General features: G+C 46.4%; 1 protein-coding gene across 1 annotated transcript in view; it reads left to right on the top strand.

The window, feature by feature from the left end:
- The window catches only part of otc (ornithine transcarbamylase), a 147587-nt gene that overhangs the window by 68032 nt on the left and 61131 nt on the right, over positions 1 to 18424 (top strand). Inside the window, exon 4 of the mRNA XM_072513886.1 lies at positions 16612 to 16699. Within this exon, the coding sequence (XP_072369987.1) occupies positions 16612 to 16699 (88 nt within the window). The remainder of the gene's footprint in view (positions 1 to 16611; positions 16700 to 18424) is intronic.

Genomic DNA, 18424 nt, shown 5'->3' with positions numbered 1-18424 from the left:
ACAAACTCACTCAGATCCCTTTGCCCAGACACATTTTTGAATCTGCTTTTCCATTGAGATAATAATTTGCCCAGAGATGGAGATAATAATTTGGGGAGGTGGCTTTTTTTTTAATAAACATTTTATTGAAGCATTTCTTTGGCATTGTAACAGCAACAAAATCAACAATGTACATAACAAGGAAAATATAAACATAGTGCAAATTCCGCCTCCCATTCCCACAGGTCCTACCATTGCTTACCACCCTAACCTACGCTAACATAACCCCCCCCCACTTTTCTGCTGACAATTAGTTCTCTGCGAGGAAGTCGACGAATGGTTGCCACCTCCGGGCGAACCCCAACAGAGACCCTCTCGTAGCGAACTTAATTTTCTCCAGGCAGAGGAAGCCAGCCATGTCTGAAAGCCAGGTCTCCGATTTTGGGGGCTTTGAGTCCCTCCATCCCAGCAATATGCGCCTCTGGGCTACCAGTGAAGCAAAGGCCAGAACGTCCGCCTCTTTCTCCTCCTGGATTCCCGGGTCCTGCGATACCCCAAAAATCGCCACCTCCGGACTCATTTAATGTGGACATGATGTCAGCAAACCCCTGCCAAAATCCCCTCAGCGTTGGACATGCCCAGAACATGTGGACATGGTTCGCTGGCCCCCCCCGCACACTTCGCACACCTGTCCACCACCCCAAAGAATCTACTCATAAGAACATAAGAACTAGGAGCAGGAGTAGGCCATCTGGCCCCTCGAGCCTGCTCCACCATTCAATGAGATCATGGCTGATCTTTTGTGGACTCAGCTCCACTTTCCGGCCCGAACACCATAACCCTTAATCCCTTTATTCTTCAAAAAACTATCTATCTTTATCTTAAAAACATTTAATGAAGGAGCCTCTACTGCTTCACTGGGCAAGGAATTCCATAGATCCACATCCCTTTGGGTGAAGAAGTTCCTCCTAAACTCAGTCCTGAATCTACTTCCCCTTGTTTTGAGGCTATGCCCCCTAGTTCTGCTTTCCCCGACCAGTGGAACCAACCTGCCCGCATCTATCCTATCTATTCCCTACATAATTTTATATGTTTCTATAAGATCCCCCCTCATCCTTCTAAATTCCAACGAGTACAGTCCCAGTCTACTCAACCTCTCCTCGTAATCCAACCCCTTCAGCTCTGGGATTAACCTAGTGAATCTCCTCTGCACACCCTCCAGTGCCAGTACGTCCTTTCTCAAGTAAGGAGACCAAAACTGAACACAATACTCCAGGTGTGGCCTCACTAACACCTTATACAATTGCAGCATAACCTCCCTAGTCTTAAACTCCATCCCTCTAGCAATGAAGGACAACATTCCATTTGCCTTCTTAATCACCTGTTGCACCTGAAAACCAATTTTCTGCGACTCATGCACTAGCACACTCAGATCTCTCTGCACAGCAGCATGTTTTAATATTTTATCATTTAAATAATAATCCCTTTTGCTGTTATTCCTACCAAAATGGATAACCTCACATTTGTCAACATTGTATTCCATCTGCCAGACCCTAGCCCATTCACTTAGCCTATCCAAATCCCTCTGCAGACTTCCAGTATCCTCTGCACTTTTTGCTTTACCACTTATCTTAGTGTCGTCTGCAAACTTGGACACATTGCCCTTGGTCCCCAACTCCAAATCATCTATGTAAATTGTGAACAGTTGTGGGCCCAACACTGATCCCTGAGGGACACCACTAGCTACTGATTGCCAACCAGAGAAACACCCATTAATCCCCACTCTTTGCTTTCTATTAATTAACCAATCCTCGATCCATGCTACTACTTTCTCCTTAATGCCATGCATCTTTATCTTATGCAACAACCTTTTGTGTGGCACCTTGTCAAAGGCTTTCTGGAAATCCAGATATACCACATCCATTGGCTCCCCGTTATCTACCGCACTGTTAATGTCCTCAAAAAGTTCCACTAAATTAGTTAGGCACGACCTGCCCTTTATGAACCCATGCTGCGTCTGTCCAATGGGACAATTTCCATCCAGATGCCTCGCTATTTCATCCTTGATGACAGATTCCAGCATCTTCCCTACTACCGAAGTTAAGCTCACTGGCCTAAGAAATAGAAATTATTTGAAGTTGTTGCACTGACAAGGGGTAAGGTTGAGAAGGTGGAGCCTTCATGAATAATCTTAGCCTGTATGGGAATTGAACCCACGCTGTTGGCATAACTCTGCATTACAAACTAGCAGTCCAGCCAACTGAGCTAAACTCTGTTGCACTTCCAGCCAACTGAGCTAAACTCTGTTGCATCTGGGCCACTGTCATGTAAGCCTGGTGAACGACCTTAAATTGGATCAGGCTGAGCCTGGCACAGGTTGCGGTCGCAAAGACCCTTCCTAACGCATCCGCCCAGAGGTCCTCCTCCATCTCTCCCCCCAGCTCCTCCTCCCACTTTCGCTTCAACTCCTCGGTCTACGTCTCCTCCGAACCCATAAGTTCTTTATATATGTCCGAGACGCTCCCCTCTCCTATCCACCCTCTAGAGACCACCCTGTCCTGAATCCCCCTTGGCGGCAGGAGTGGGAAGGTTGGTCCCTGTTTCCACAGAAAGTCCCGTACCTGTAAATATCGGAATTCATTTTCCCCCGCCAATGCAAACTTCTCCTCCAGCGCCCTCATACTCAGGAAGCTTCCTTCTAAGAACAACTCCCCATCCTCTCAATCCCCGCTCTCTGCCAAATTCGGAACCCCACATCCATCCTCCCCGGGGCAAACCAATGGTTATCGCAGATTGGGGACCACACAGACGCCCCCCCCCCCCCCCCCCCCTCTGCTCCCACATGTCTCCTCCACTGCCCCCAGACTCTCAGGGCCGCCACCACCACTGGACTGGTGGAGTACCGCGCAGGCGGGAACGGCAGGGGAGCCGTTACCAATGCTCCCAAACTTGTGCCCTTACACGAAGCCGCCTCCATAGCCCCCCCACCAGCCACCTCCTCACCATGGCTTTGTTAGCCACCCAGTCGTAGTTGCTGAAATTCGGCAGCGCCAGCCCTCCATCCTCGACTCCGCTCGAGCATTGCCCTCTTCACCCGCGGGGACTTGCCCCCCCCACACAAAGCCCACGATAATCTTATTGATCCACTTAAAAAAGGACCGCGGGATGAAAATGGGGAGGCATTGGAAGGCGAATAGGAATCTCGGGAGGACTATCATTTTCACCGACTGCACTCTACCCACCAGAGACAACGGGAGCGCATCCCATCTCCGGAAATCCTCCTTCATCTGATCCACCAACCGGGCCAAGTTTAGTTTATGTGGCCTGTACCAATTCCTCGCCACTTGGATACCCAGGTACCTGAAACTGTCCCCTACCACTCTGAATGGCAGTTCCCCCAGTTGCCTCTCCTGACCTCTCGTCTGGACCACAAACATCTCGCTCTTCCCCATATTGAGCTTATACCCCGAAAACCAGCCAAATTCCCCTAAAATTCCCATAATTTCTTCCATCCCTTCCATTGGGTCTGAGACATACAACAGTAAGTAATCCGCATACAGCGAGTCTCTGTGCTCCACACCCCCCTCGGACCAACCCCTTCCAGCCCCTTGAGGCCCTCAGAGCAGTTGCCAGCAGCTCTATCGCCAGCGCAAACAGCAGTGGGGAGAGGGGGCATCCCTGTCTCGTCCCCCGGTGCAGCCTGAAATAGTCCGAAGTCGTCCTGTTTGTCCGTACACTAGCAACCGGAGCCCGGTACAGCAACCTAACCCAGTCAACAAAGCCCATTCCAAACCCCAACCGCTCTAGCACCTCCCATAAGTAATCCCACTCCATCGCAACCACCACTTCAGCTTCCCTACATCATCTGGGGCAGAGCCCTTCTTTCCTTGCCCTCGTTAAAGACCTTCATCAACACCGGCCCCAATATTCCGGAGAACTTTTTATAGAACTCGACTGGGTACCCATCCGGTCCCGGGGCCTTACCCGACTGCATGGCCTTCAGCCCCTCCACTATTTCCTCCAGCCCAATTGGGGCCCCCAACCCTTCTACCAGCTCCCCATCTACCTTCGGAAAAGTCAGCCCGTCCAAAAGGTGCCTCATCCCCTCCGGCCCCGCAGTGGCTTCCGACCTGTACAACCTGCTATAAAAATCCCGAAAGGACTTGCTCCCCCCCGCCGAGTCCCCAACTAAGTTCCCATCCCCGTCAACAACTGTCCCTATTTCTCCAGCTGCCTCCCTCTTTCTCAGCTGCTGTGCAAGCATCCTGCTGTCATTCTCCCCATGCTCATAAATCGTCCCTTCACCGTTGAGTTGTTCCACTGCCCTCCCGGTGGTTAACAAACCAAATTCCACCTGTAGCCTCCGGCGTTCCTTTAAAAGCCCTGCCTCTGGTGCCTCCGCATACCTCCTATCCACTCGTAGAATCACTTTTACCAGGCGGTCCGTTTCTGCCCTATCCGTCCTGTCCCTGTGAGCCCGGATCGAGATCAGCTCTCCTCCCACCACTGCCTTCAGCGCTTCCCAGACCACCGCTGCTGAGATCTCCCCCGTATTGTTTACCTGCAGGTAGTTCAGCATGCACTTCCTCAGCCTCTCGCACACCGCTTCGTCCGCCAACAGCCCTAGCAACCTCCATTGCGGGCGCTGCTTGCTATCCATATTAACCTGCAGGTCCACCCAGTTGGAGCATGGTCCGAGATCGTAATCGCCGGATACCCCGTGTCCACCACCCCCGCCAATAGGGCCCTATCCACAACAAAGAAATCTATCCGGGAATACACCTTGTGTACGTGGGAGCAAAAAGAAAATTCCTTAGCCCTCGGCTGCCTAAATCTCCATGGATCCCCCCCCCCCCCCCATCTGCTCCATGAACCCTTTCAGCACCTTTGCCATTGCTGGCACCTTGCCCATTCTCGAGCATGACCTGTCCAGACCTGGATCAATAACCGTATTAAAATACCCTCCCATAATCAGCCTGTGCGAATCCAGGTAAAAAATCTTCCCTAGCAGCCTCTTTATAAAATCCCCATCATCCCAATTTGGCACGTATACATTGATCAGCACTACCTTCATCCCCTGCAGCTTGCCACTAACCATGACATATCGACCTCCCACATCCGAGACTATCCTCCCCACCTCAAATGCCACCCGCTTGTTAATCAGAATCGCAGCCCCTCTTGTCTTTGAATCCAGCCCCGAGTGGAAAACCTGACTAATCCAGCCTTTCCTCAACCTGACCTGATCCACTACTTTAAGATGTGTCTCCTGCAGCATTACCACGTCTGCCTTCAGACTCCTCAGGTGAGCAAACACACGTGCCCTCTTTACCGTCCCATTTAGCCCCCGGACATTCCAGGTGACCAGCCTAGTTGGGGGTCAAAGTGCCCCAGTCAGCTATCCCCTTTCTTGGGCCCGCCTCCAGCCCTTGCGCCGCGCCTCCTCTGGCCCGCCCCATGGCGGCCCCACCCCCGACCCCCTCAGTGACCTTCCATCGAAGTCCCTCCCACCGAAGTCCCTCCCACGTCAGCAGAACCCATTTCCCCCCCACCCACTCCCAAGCAACACTACTCTCAATCCCAACCCATCTAATGAACTAAGCAAATGCACCCCCCCCCCCCACTGTACTTCCATGAGCTGGCTCACCCAGCTAGCTTGGTGGCCCCCGCCCCCGGTGCCAAGAAGTCTCCCACCTATTGTTCCCTCGCTCCCCTCCCCCGCCCATGTAAACAAATTCCCTCATCCAACAATCCCCAAACAAGCACCCAGCAGCAAGAAAACACTAAAAACAAAAGCACCACCCACTGAAACTCAGACAGGCACGTCTCCATCCCACAAAATTGCACATCAATAAAAACGCACACGATAAAACAGAAAAGGGACATTGCCAACATCTACCAAGAAAAAGAACCAAAAACAAAACGGAAAATCGACTTTTTCCCTGCCCCCCCCCCCTTTTTTTCCCCCTAAGCAGAGCTCCAAAAAAAAGAAAAAGCTGACACAAAACAATATGAGAAGGCGAAGCCAATTTAACAACCGAAAAACAAACCCCACCAAAAACCAAGGGGGAGAAAAGAAAAACAAAAAAACCCACAGAAAATCAGAAAAGAAAAAGGGCCCAATATAGGCCAATATATTGTCACAAAGTCCGAAAGTTCTCAAACTCCCACCAGTGCTTTTCTTTTCGCAAAGTCCAGTGCCTCATCGGGCGACTCAAAATATTGATTTTGGTCCTCATGCATAACCCAAAGACGCGCCGGATACAGCAGACCGGACTTCACATGCTTCTTAAAGAAAATAGCCTTGACTTGGTTGAAGCCTGCCCTCTTCCTCGCCACCTCCACGCTCAGGTCCTGGTACACCCACAGGATGCTGTTATCCCACTTGCAACTCCGCGTGCGCTTGGCCCACCGAAGAATGCATTCCTTGTCTAGGAACCTGTGGAATCTCACCACCATTGCCCTCGGAGGTTCCCCGCCCGCGGCTTCCTAGCAAGCGCCTGGTACGCCTTGTTCACCTCCAACAGTCGGGGGACTGCGCCCTTCCCCAGCAGCTTTTCAAACATACCCGCCACGTATGCTCCAGCATCTGCTCCCTCAGCTCCCTCCGGGAGCCCGACAATTCTTAGGTTCTGCCAGCGGGACCAGTTCTCAAAAGTTCTCCACCTTCTCCAGGAGCCTTTTCTGCTGTTCCCGAAGCATCCCCACCTCCAGCTCCACTGCTGTTTGATGCTCCTCTTGTTCAAGCAGCGCATTCTCCACCTTCTGAATCGCCCGGTCCTGGGCGTCCAGTCTGCTCTCGACGATCAATTGATTCTTTGATCGGGTCCAAGCTTCTGCCTGGTGAAGCCATCCTGAATGGCCTGCATCACTGGGCCCGTTGGTCGCTGCGCTGCCACCCCAGGGGTCTGGCCCTCGGCCATACTGTGTCCCGCTGCAGCTTCAACACAGCTCATTGCTGACTTCTTGTTTCTGCCCTTTCATGCACTTTTGATCCTTTTCTCCATAAACCGATGCGTGGAAACAGTGCCCAATTGCCTCAGCCTTCAAATTTGCCGTTTGAAACCGGAAAAAAGTCCGGGGGATAGGTCCAAAAGTCCGACCAGAGCGGGAGCCACCAAATGTGCGACTTACTCCTCCATAGCCGCCACCGGAAGTCGGGGAGGTGGCTTTGACGCCAGGAAGAGATCAACCATAATTTTTCAGCCAAAATGGATAACCTCACACTTATCCACATTAAACTCCATTGGCCAAATGGCCTAGCCTATCTATATCCATCTATAAAATTTGTATCTCCTCTTCACTGCCTGCTTTCTTACCTATTTTAGTAGAATTTTGCTATGTTACACTCTGTCCCTACTTGCAGATCATTGATGTAGATTGTAAACAGTTGAGGTCCGAGGACTGAACCTTGCGGGACCCCGCCAGTTACAGTTCTCCTGCTGGAGAAGGACCCATTTAACCCGTCCCTTTGCTTTCCGTCAGTCAGCCAATCCTCAAACCAATCTCGTATTCTACCACCAACCCTCTGTGATCTCACCTTCTGGGTCAATCTTTTATGTGGCACCTTGTCAGACATCTTCTGGAAGTCTACATATACCACATCCACGGGTTCCCCATTACCCACCTTGCTGGTTATGCCCTCAAAGACCTCAAGCAAGTTTGTCAAGCATGACTTACCCTTCATAAAACCATGCTGACAATGGTGGATTGAGCTTTGTCTTTCCAAATGTTAAATAATTTCCTCCTGAATGATTAATTCCAGCATTTTCCCCACCACAAAGTTAAGCTAATCGGTCTATAGTTTCCTACTTTTTGCCTCTCTCCCTTTTTGAAAAGGGGAGTTCCATTAGCATGTTTCCAATCTACCGGGACCTTTCCAGAATCCAGGGAATTTTGAAATATCATAACCACCCGCTTCACCGGACTGTGCCATACAACCTGACGGCTTCTCAATTCACCGGGAGGACCGCACCGCGTCATCAGGCAAAGCAAAGGGGAGGGGTTTGCCTCCTCATCAACTCCTCCTGGTGCTTGAATGTGGCGAACCTGGCGACCTACTGTTCCCCGGTCCTGGAATACCTGACCGTGAAGTGCTACCCATACTATCTTCCACGTGAGTTCACTTCAGCCATTATCATAGCAGTCTACATCCCACCCCAGGCAGAAGTGAGGAAGGCGCTGGATGAACTGTACATAGTTATAAACAACTACGAAACAGAACACCCGGAGGCCTTGTTCATCGTGGCCGGAGACTTCAACAAGGCCAACCTCAAAAGTGTACTGCCAAAATTCCACCAGCACATCTCCTGTCCCACCAGGGGCGACAACACTCTTGACCACTGTTACTCAAAAGTCAAGGGCGCCTACTGTCCCATCCCCCCGACCGCACTTTGAGAAATCAGACCATAAGACGGTGCTCCTTCTCCCGGCATACAAGCAGATACTCAAGCGGGAGAATCCAGCTAAGAAGGTCGTGCAGTGCTGATTCGAGGAAACAGAAGAGCTCTTATGTGATTGCTTAGAAACAGTGGATTGGTCATATTTAACAACTCAGCCACCAACTTAAATGAGTATGCCACCACCGTCACAGACTTCATCAGCAAATGTGTGGATGACTGCGTGCCAAAGAAAGCAGTACGTACGTACCCCAACCGGAAACCATGGCTCAATCACGAGATTGACTCTTTACTGAAGGACAGGTCTGAGGCGTTCAAGTCAGACGACCCTGACCTATAGAAGAAATCGAGGTACGACCTCCGCAAAGCCATCCGAGATGCCAAGAGAGAATATCAAACCAAGTTAGAGTCACTCGGCGGTTGTGGCAAGCCTAAACAACATAACGGGCTACAAAGCGAAGCCCGCCCCCCCCCCCCCCCCCCCCGATGAACTCAATGCATTCTATGCTCGGTTCGAGCAGGAAACCGACAATCCGCTGTCGAGTGCCCCAGCAGCCCATAATTCACCCATACCCACCATCACAGCTTCCGATGTTAGATCGGCCTTCCTGAAAGTGAACCCTCGGAAGGCGAGGGGCCCGGATGGGATCCCTGGTCGTCCGCTCAGAGCCTGCGCGGACCAGCTGGCAAAGGTGTTCGCGGACATCTTTAACCTGTCCCTACTCCACTCCGAGGTCCCCACCTGCTTCAAGAAGACCACCATCATGCCATAGAAGAACCAGGCAACGTGCCTCAATGACTACCGTCCAGTGGGCCTGACGTCAGTCGTAATGAAGTGCTTCGAGAGGTTGGTCATGAAGCGCATCACCTCCATACTCCCAGAACGCCTTGATCCACTGCAATTCGCAAACCGTCGCAACTGGTCCACAGCAGACTCCATTTCCCTGGCCCTCCACTCATCCCGAGAGCATCTCGACAACAAGGACTCCTACATCAGACTCCTGTTTATTGACTCCAGCTCCGCCTTCAACAGCATAATCCCAGCCAAGTTCATATCAAAGCTCCAAAACCTAGGACTTGGCTCCCCACTCTGCAACTGGATCCTCGACTTTCTGACCCACAGACCACAATCAGTAAGAATGAACAACAACACCTCCTCCACAATAGTCCTCAATACTGGGGCCCCGCAAGGCTGCGTACTTAGCCCCCTACTCTACTCCCTGTACACACACGACTGCGTGGCAAAATTCGGTTCCAACTCCATCTACAAATTTGCTGACGATACAATCATAGTGGGCCGGATCTCGAATAACGACGAGTCAGAATACAGGAGGGAGATAGAGAACCTAGTGGAGTGGTGTAGTGACAACAATCTCTCCCTCAATGCCAACAAAACTAAAGAGTTGGTCTTTGACTAAAGGGGCGGGATTCTCTGACCATCGCTGGGTCAGAGAATCGCCGGGGGCGGCGTGAATCCCGCCCCTGCCGGCCAATCCACCTAACCTGCACATCTTTGGACTGTGGGAGGAAACCGGAGCACCCAGAGGAAACCCACGTTAACACGGGGAGAGCATGCAGACTCCGCACAGGCAGTGACCCAGGCCGGAATCGAACCTGGGAGCTGTGAAGCAACCGTGCTAACCACTGTGCTACCGTGCTGCCCTTCGACCCATTGGTTTATTCAATACCTTCTCCCTAGTGATGGTTAATGCACTACGTTTCTCTGCTTAAACAACAGTACTTGGAAATTGTTTTATTATTCTCTACCATGAAGACAGAGAAATATTGGATTCAGTGTCTCCTCCATCTCCGTGTTTCCCATTATTACCTCACCAGTATCGTCCTCTAAAGGGCCAACATTTACTTCAGCTATTCTCTTCCTCTTTATATACTTATAGAAGTTCTTGGGATCAGTGTTTATGTTTTCTGCTAGTTTCCTTTTGTAGTTCATTTTAGCTTTTTAATTCTATTTTTAGTAGCCTTTTGCTGACACTTAAAGTTCTCCCAATCCTCCAGCTTACCACTAGCGTTTGCAGTATGGTATGCCTTTATGGCCTCCTTGACTTCCTTGTTTAGGCTTGGAACGTTTTTCTCCCTTTTACAATTCCTTTTCCTCTCTGGAATGGGGCTGGTTTAGCACAGGGCTAAATCGCTGGCTTTGAAAGCAGACCAAGGCAGGCCAGCAGCACGGTTCAATTCCCGTACAAGCCTCCCCGAACAGGTGCCGGAATGTGGTGACAAGCGGCTTTTCACAGTAACTTCATTTGAAGCCGACCTGTGACAATAAGCGATTTTCATTTTCATTTCATATACTTTAATTGAGAGGGGTTTAATATATCCTTGATCATCCGCCATTGTTCCTCAACTGTCCTACCCTCACTTATCTGTCCCCAGTATACTTGAGCCAACTCTTTCCTCGGGTCTCTATAATTGCCTCTGTACACCTCTGCACAATGCTAAAACTCAATTTGGCTCTCTGTCTCCTCTCGCTCAATCTGAATTCAAAATTCTAGCATGCTGTGATCACTCCTTCCAAGAGGATCCTTAATGAAAATACTATTTATCAACCCTACTTTGTTATATAATACTAAAACTAAAATAGCCTGCTCCCTGGTTGGCTCCATAACACATTTCTCTAAGGAACAATCCCTCATGCACACTATGTCCCTCGAGGCTACCCTTGCCAATTTGATTTATCTAGTCAATATGCATGTTAAAATCACCCATGATTACCATTGGGCCCTTCTCACAAGCCCTCATTATTTCTTGGTTTATACTATGCCCCACTTTGGAAGTATTGTTCGGGGTCATGTAAATTACTTCTACGAAGGAGTTTTTTCTTTTTTTTCTTAAAATAAATTTAAAGAGTACCCGATTTATTTTCCAATTAAGGGGAATTTAGCGTGGCCAATCCACCTATCCTGCACATCGTTTGCGTTGTGGGGGGCGAAACCCACGCATACATGGGGAGAATGTGCAAACTCCACACTGACAGTGACCCAGGGTGGGGATCGAACCTGGACCTCCGTGCCGTGAGGCAGCAGTGCTAACCATTGTGCCACCGTGCTGCCCCGCCCAAGGAGTTTTCTCCCTTATTTTTTATTTCCATCCATATCGATTCAACATCTTGGCACTTAGAGTGCTAATATCATTTCATAATGCAGCCTTGAGTCATCTTTAACCAATAAAACTACTCCACCTCCTGTTCCATCCGGTTTATCCTTTCTGAATACTGAGTACCCTAGGACATTCAACTCCTAGTCCCGATCCTCAGACTTGTGCCACCAGCTCATTGACCTTATTCCGAATACTGCGTGCATTTAGGTACAAGGTTTTTAAATATATCCTACTGATTTGTCTTTCCCTTGCAGGATTTGGGTCGGATTTTCCTGAGCACTATGCTTTCCACACATTCTGACCTCCTTCATTAATCTCTGATAACACTCAGCCTCATCCCCAACTTTCACACCCCAGTCACCTTACATTTTGATTGTTTACCGTTTCTTACCCCTCTGTAGTCGTTAGACTGGCCTTGTCTGTTCATTCTCCTCACATGCTGAGATCCCTCCTGTCCCAATATTGATGCCAGTGCCCATGAAATGGAACCCCTCTTTCCCGCACCACTCCTTTAACCATGCGTTTACTTACCTAATTTTCTCAGTCCTATGCCAATTTTAACATGGCTCATGTGGTAATCCAGAGAATATAGCCCTTGAAGCCCTGTTCTTTAATTTTGTTCCTAGCTTCTGATAATCCCCAAACAGGTCCTCTTTCCTAAGTGGACCACAACAACTGGATCCTCCCCCTCGCACTCCAATATCCTTTCAAGCCGGTTAGAGATGTCCCTCACCCTAGCACCGGGCAGGCAACATACCATGTGGGACTCTCAGTTTTGCTATCTGTCCCCCCCTAATTATAGAATCCCCTGCAACTACCACTTGTCATTGTGTCCCCCGGCCCCCCCCCCCCCCCTTGCTTGAATGGCCTCCTGTACCACGGTGCCGTGATTGTCAAGCTCATCTTCCCTACGGTCCTTTTCCTCATCCACTCTGGAACCTCATACTTGTTGGACAAGGTCAAGAGCTGAGGCGCCACCATGCCTGAACTTAGGATCCCTCTACCTGCCTCACTTGCAGTCACACCCTGCTGTCCCTGACCATTTGCAGGACTTGAGGTACTTAATCTACAGGGTGTGACTGCCTCCTGAAACAAAGCATCCAGGTCAATTTCCCCCTCCCGGATGTGCCGCAGTGTCTGAAGCTCATCAACATTGTGCCGCAATTCCTCAAGCAACCAACACTTGCTGCAGAGTAGTCACTGCAGCTCACAATGGGATCTGCAAACTCCCACATCATGCAGCTGTGGTACATCGCCTGCCCGGCCATCTCTACTTAGTTAATTAATTAATTAATTTGTTTTGATAACATCAGGGATAGAAGAATACATGTGGATATTTGTCATCATCACTGCATTATATTTCACTGCAGAATCAACCCTGATACTGAACCGTAAATTATTTTCACTGTCAGTGAAAACTTTATTTAGTTGTCAATCAACAAAGTCCTTCTCAAACCTAGAGCTACTGTGTGGTTATACCAATGTTTCTTAGTTTGTACTCCTTCAATCAAAACTGAAACACTCAGTGGAGTCTTTCAAAGGACTATCTATTTGAGAAAAACTTAATAATAACTAGAAATATATTCATAAAAATGCAACTCGAGGAACTACATTGGAATGAAGATACTAAAACTCCACATTTCAGTAGTAAAAATGTTGACATCCATTGTGAACAACACTCATTCTGATAATAGGTTCAAATAATAGTTTTTCGAGATGACCTCCTCTCCTAAGACTGACCTAATTTCACAGCCATTTCACGTTAAATGAATTAGCGTCATGTGGAAATGATTTCACTTTCCTCGTGCAAATAGGACAACGGGTAATGAAATGGGTGTCACAACCTAACACTTGCACCTCAAGCTCTGCTTCAATGTAATTAAAGAGGCAGTGACAATAGACAATGTCAACTTTCAAATTCAAAACCCTCTGTATCAACACTGACCTGACTCAAAACCACAGCAAAAGATGTAAATGGACAGCATTTCTTCCTAAAAGTTATTTTCGAGATATTGGAAGTAATTTTAGTCTAATCCACCCGGTGAGGAAAATTAGGGATTCAGGATAAGCCTAGATTTTGCACCCCATTTTATTTTAATATCGATTTACTTAAATGGAGAGTAATATCATGTGGTGTGAGAAACTGGGGTTTGACCTGAGCCCGGAGTAGAGTGGATTGGATTAAACATTAGCTCCACTGCCTTAATCCTGAACATATCTTTCTAACTTTAAAAAAGATTATTTCATGGGATGAGTGTTTCGCTGGCTGGGCCAGCATTTATTGCCCATCCCTAAATGCCCTTGACGGGACATTTAAGAGTCCATCACGTTGCTGTGGATCTGGAGTCAAATGTCGGCCAGATCAGGTAAGGACGGCAAATTGCCTTCCTAAAGGACATTAGTGAACCAGATGGATTTTTACGGCAATGGTTTCATGGTCATCATTAGATTTTTAATTCCAGATTTTATTAAATTCAAAAAATGTCATCATCTGCTATGGTGGGATTTGAATCTGGGTTATCCTTGGTCTCTGGATTACAAAGTCAAGTAACAGTACTACAATGCGACTGTCTGCCCTGCTATTTATCCAGTCCCTACCATCTTTTGCAAACTTTATTACTATCCATTCCCTGAACAATGGTGTTAATAGCTTTGTATTTGTGTTAGATTTCTATAGCAAATTTCGCCCACTCTGTAATATGTTTTTCAGTGTTAGCTTTAACATGAGTACAAAACCTGCAAATGCTTTATTTGTTAGTGTGATGAATGTAAGGAATTGTCATATGTTATATTTGCTGCAGTAATGTTAATTAAACCACTGGTTAAAGATACATACAGGCAGTATGTTTGCTAAAGCTGTGATTAAGGGGTCATAAAAGTGAGTTGTTTTTAAAAACCATTTATTTGTTTACAGATAGATGGCTAATGTAACATTGTTTGATTTTGGAGGATCTCTGGGGTGTGGATAATTTGTGAGAGATGGTGCTTAATCCTGGATAAACAGGTTATGGGACATCTTAGTGGGAGAAGACCACAGAATGCCTTATGATGATATTAATGGGTACAGCCAGGTCTGTCTGTAGTTTGCAGTTTGCCATAGGATTGTAAATTGAACAGAAGTGTCTTGGCTCCTGAAAGGTTCTCTCTTTATACAGAGAAAAATAAGTAAACCTGATTGTTAACTTTATTTATATGTAGTCTTTGAACTATGTTGATTTGCTTTATTGGAATATATTGTAGCAGGTGTGGGAGTAACCGCAAGTTTTGCCTTTTATTTTTTAATATTTTTAAAAATACATTGAGAGTACCCAATTAATTTTTTCCAATTAAGGGGCAATTTAGCATGTCCAATTCACCTACCCTGCACATCTTTGGGTGTGGGGGCGAAGCCCACGCAATCACGGGGAGAATGTGCAAACTCCACATGGACAGTGACCCAGAGCCGGGATCGAACCTGGGACCTTGGACGTCTTGAGGCAGCAATGCGAACCATTGCGCCACCATGTTGCCTTTCAAGTTGTTCCTTTTATTTAAGAACCGTTTTAACTGTAAAACTATGATATGTTGCCAATGTGATTGTGTTTAAATTAAATTTTGTTTTAACATAAAAGATACCTAATTGTCAGTGTTATCATTCCTGGGGTGAAGTATCCTTTCTCACAGTTTTACAAATTGCAAATTATTGGGTTCTTGTCCCTAAAAAAAATTGGGAGATCCTTTGCCGGAATTTGAACCACATAATTCCTTGTTTGGCTTGGGGATATTAAACTTAAGGACAGCGAGTGTGAGGAGCTGCTGCTTTCTTTCAGGTGTTGATACTATCAGTTTAAATATGGGGTGACTTGTAAAATGGCTCTTTCAGAAGCCAAGCTTTTCCTGGGTGTTGTAAAATGGACTCTGCGTAGTTTACAAAGGGTGGTTAAACCAAAGCTTCTGGATTTGGTGGACAAGCTGCAGTTGACTTTAACAGCCGGAGCGAGGAAGGTGGAGACAATGAAAGCGATAGCTCAGCATTTAAATTTGGAAGAGACATGGTCTGAATCATTGGAATTAGTGAGGATCCAGTTACAAATGAAACAGTTGCAACATGATAAAGAACTGACACAGTTTGAATTGGAATTAAAAGCAAACAAAAAGGAAAAAGGTGAGAATGTGGCAAAGGCAGAAGAAAAGGAAAGCAATGGCAGAAGGAAAGGAAAGAGAGAGGGCAAAGAAAGACAAGGAGAGAGAATTTGAACTTCAAAAAATAGAACTGAAGGAGAGGGAGTTGGAAAGGCATATAGGTTATCAACTTGTTGCAGCTAATCATTTACTTAATTACAGATAGATAGCTATTGGAACATTGTTTTGATTTTGAAGGACCCCTGGGATGTAAATAACGTATGAGGAATGGTGCTTCGTCCTGGATAAAGAGATCATGGGACAACTTAGTAAGAGGAGACCAAAGAATGCTTTGTGATGTAATTAATGGATGGAGAAAAGTCTGTCTCTAGTTTCCAGTTTGCCACAGGATTTTAAGTTGACCAGAAGTGGCTCCTGAGAGGTTCAAGGTCTTTGCACAGAGAAAAGTATGTAAACCTGATTGTTAACTTTTATTTATAAGTGGTCTTTGAATAATATTGGTTTGCTTAATTGGAGTATATAGGGCAGGTGTAGGGAGTGAATTACATTTTTTCCTTTTATTTAAGATCTTTTAACTATGACTTTGTTGCTAGTGTGATTGATTCTGTGTTTAAATTAAAGTTTATTTTAACATAAAAAGATAACTATTCGTCAGTGTTATCATTCTTGTGGCAAAGTATCCTTTCTTCACAGTTGTAGAAATTGCTATTGTTAGGTTCTCTAACATTAAAAACAGAGGGAATTGAATAAATACATTATTCAATGGGAAACAGAGGTTTTGACCTTGGAGCTACCTCGGATTAATGTTTGTTCACTCTGTCTGCAGCACCTGCTAACAGTCCTAGGACAGCTGGTCGCAAATTATACAAATAATGCTCAACAAATAGCTGTACAAGTTTTAGAAGTTTCAGTAAAGGTGTTATGCAGAAACATTAAATGTGTTGCTTCTTCATCATTCACTATTACTTTTAATATTATTTCTGTTTTTTTCCTGAAGGGTTTGCATTGCTTGGAGGGCACCCCTGCTTCCTTACAACACAAGATATTCATCTTGGGGTTAATGAGAATCGCAAAGACACAGCAAGGTTAGTGGCAGCATAAAAATTGATAACAAAGGGGTAAAGATAATTATGTCGAACGTGTTTCAGTAATTGAAACAAAAGAAAAATCTGCCTCCAATACAACAGTGAATTTGCAACGGAATGGCTGGAATGTAATCTTCTCTAGAATTTCCAGCAAAAGAATCCAGTATAACTACCAACAAGTGGAAAATAATATGTAAATATCAAGAGTGTATCACCTTACCTCCACATACCCCAGTGAAAACAATTAAATATGAAGCAATCATTTATGTCCAAATGGCAAAAAAGTAATTTTAAAAAAGACTCCTCGTCTAGAAAGAATACAGTGTGGATTAGAAGTAATGACTTAGGCAATTTATCATGGTGCAAGTTCAACAGCTTCATTATACTTTGCCACAAGTTGCTGAAAAGATGATCTGCAAATAGATGTTTTGCCAAGATATTTCACATTCAGATCCCATCGAACTATCAACATTTACTGAACAAATGGCACCCCTCAAATAAAGAACTTGTATCCATCATGATACATGTGGCTGGTGGCACAGTGGTTAGCACTGTTGCCTCACAATGTCAGGAACCCAGGTTCAATTCTGGCCTTGGGTGACTGTCTGTGTGGAGTTTGCAATTTCTCCCCGTGTCTGCGTGGGTTTTAGAACATAGAACATAGAAAAACATAGAAAAATACACCGGGTGCGCCAGTTTCCTCCCACAATCCAAAGATGCGCAGGTTAAGTGGATCGGCCATTCTAAATTGTCCCTTAGTGCCCAAAGATGTGCAGGTTAGGTGGGGTTACAGGGATAGGGCGGGGGAGCGGGCCTCGGTAGGGTGCTCTTTCAGAGGGTCAGCGGAGAATCAATGGGCTGGATGAATGGCCTCCTTCTGCATTGTGGGAATTCTATTCTAATTCCTATGATAAATGCAGTCTTTATAAAGCCCAAAATAAAGAAGCATTTCCATCTTAAAAAAATGTTCACTTTTTATTGTTTTCATGGATATTACAGGATAAAGTTCCTGTTTCTCGTTCCATCCTCTAGTTATACACTTGCTCGTTCCTGGCCTGAATTCTCTGATGATCTAATGATAATCTTTATTATTGTCACAAGTAGGCTTACATTAACACCGTAATGAAGTTTCTGTGAAAAGCCCCTAGTTGCCACATTCCTACACTTGTTCGGGTGCACAGAGGGAGAATTCAGAATGTCCAATTCACCTAGGAAGCAGGTCTTTTGGAACTTGTGGAAGGAAACCGGAGCACCCGGAGGAAACCCATGCAGACATGGGGCGAACAGTGCTAACCACTGTGCTACCGTGCCACCCTAATGAGCACTGATGAAATTATGAATGTTCCCTGTTGTTTTTTTTTGTTTTTTTTATTAAAAAAATATACTTTATTCATAATATTTATCATAAGCATTACAGAACATTTCGAATTGTCTTGACTGTACATTTCCATCAGAGTTACACATTGCCTTGACTTTCTTCCATTCAATTTTGATAATATTATACACATATCACTCTTTACATTACAATTCCTTCTTAAATATTTACATTGTCATGTTTATTTTATTTTATACATTTGAGTGTTGGTGGCCCAGACCGAGGGGGGTTTACACTGTTACCCGCCCCTCGGTGTACATTTGCTGGAAAAACCTTACACAGTGGTCTTTCCCCATTGCGCCTTGGCGGCAGCTGCCCCAAGCTTGAGTGCGTCCCTCAGCACGTAGTCC

Source organism: Scyliorhinus torazame, chromosome 8 (genome assembly GCF_047496885.1).
Source record: "Scyliorhinus torazame isolate Kashiwa2021f chromosome 8, sScyTor2.1, whole genome shotgun sequence".
Taxonomy (NCBI): domain Eukaryota; kingdom Metazoa; phylum Chordata; class Chondrichthyes; order Carcharhiniformes; family Scyliorhinidae; genus Scyliorhinus; species Scyliorhinus torazame.
Note: the sequence above shows the minus strand (reverse complement) of the source record. Positions and strands in the feature narration are given on the sequence as shown.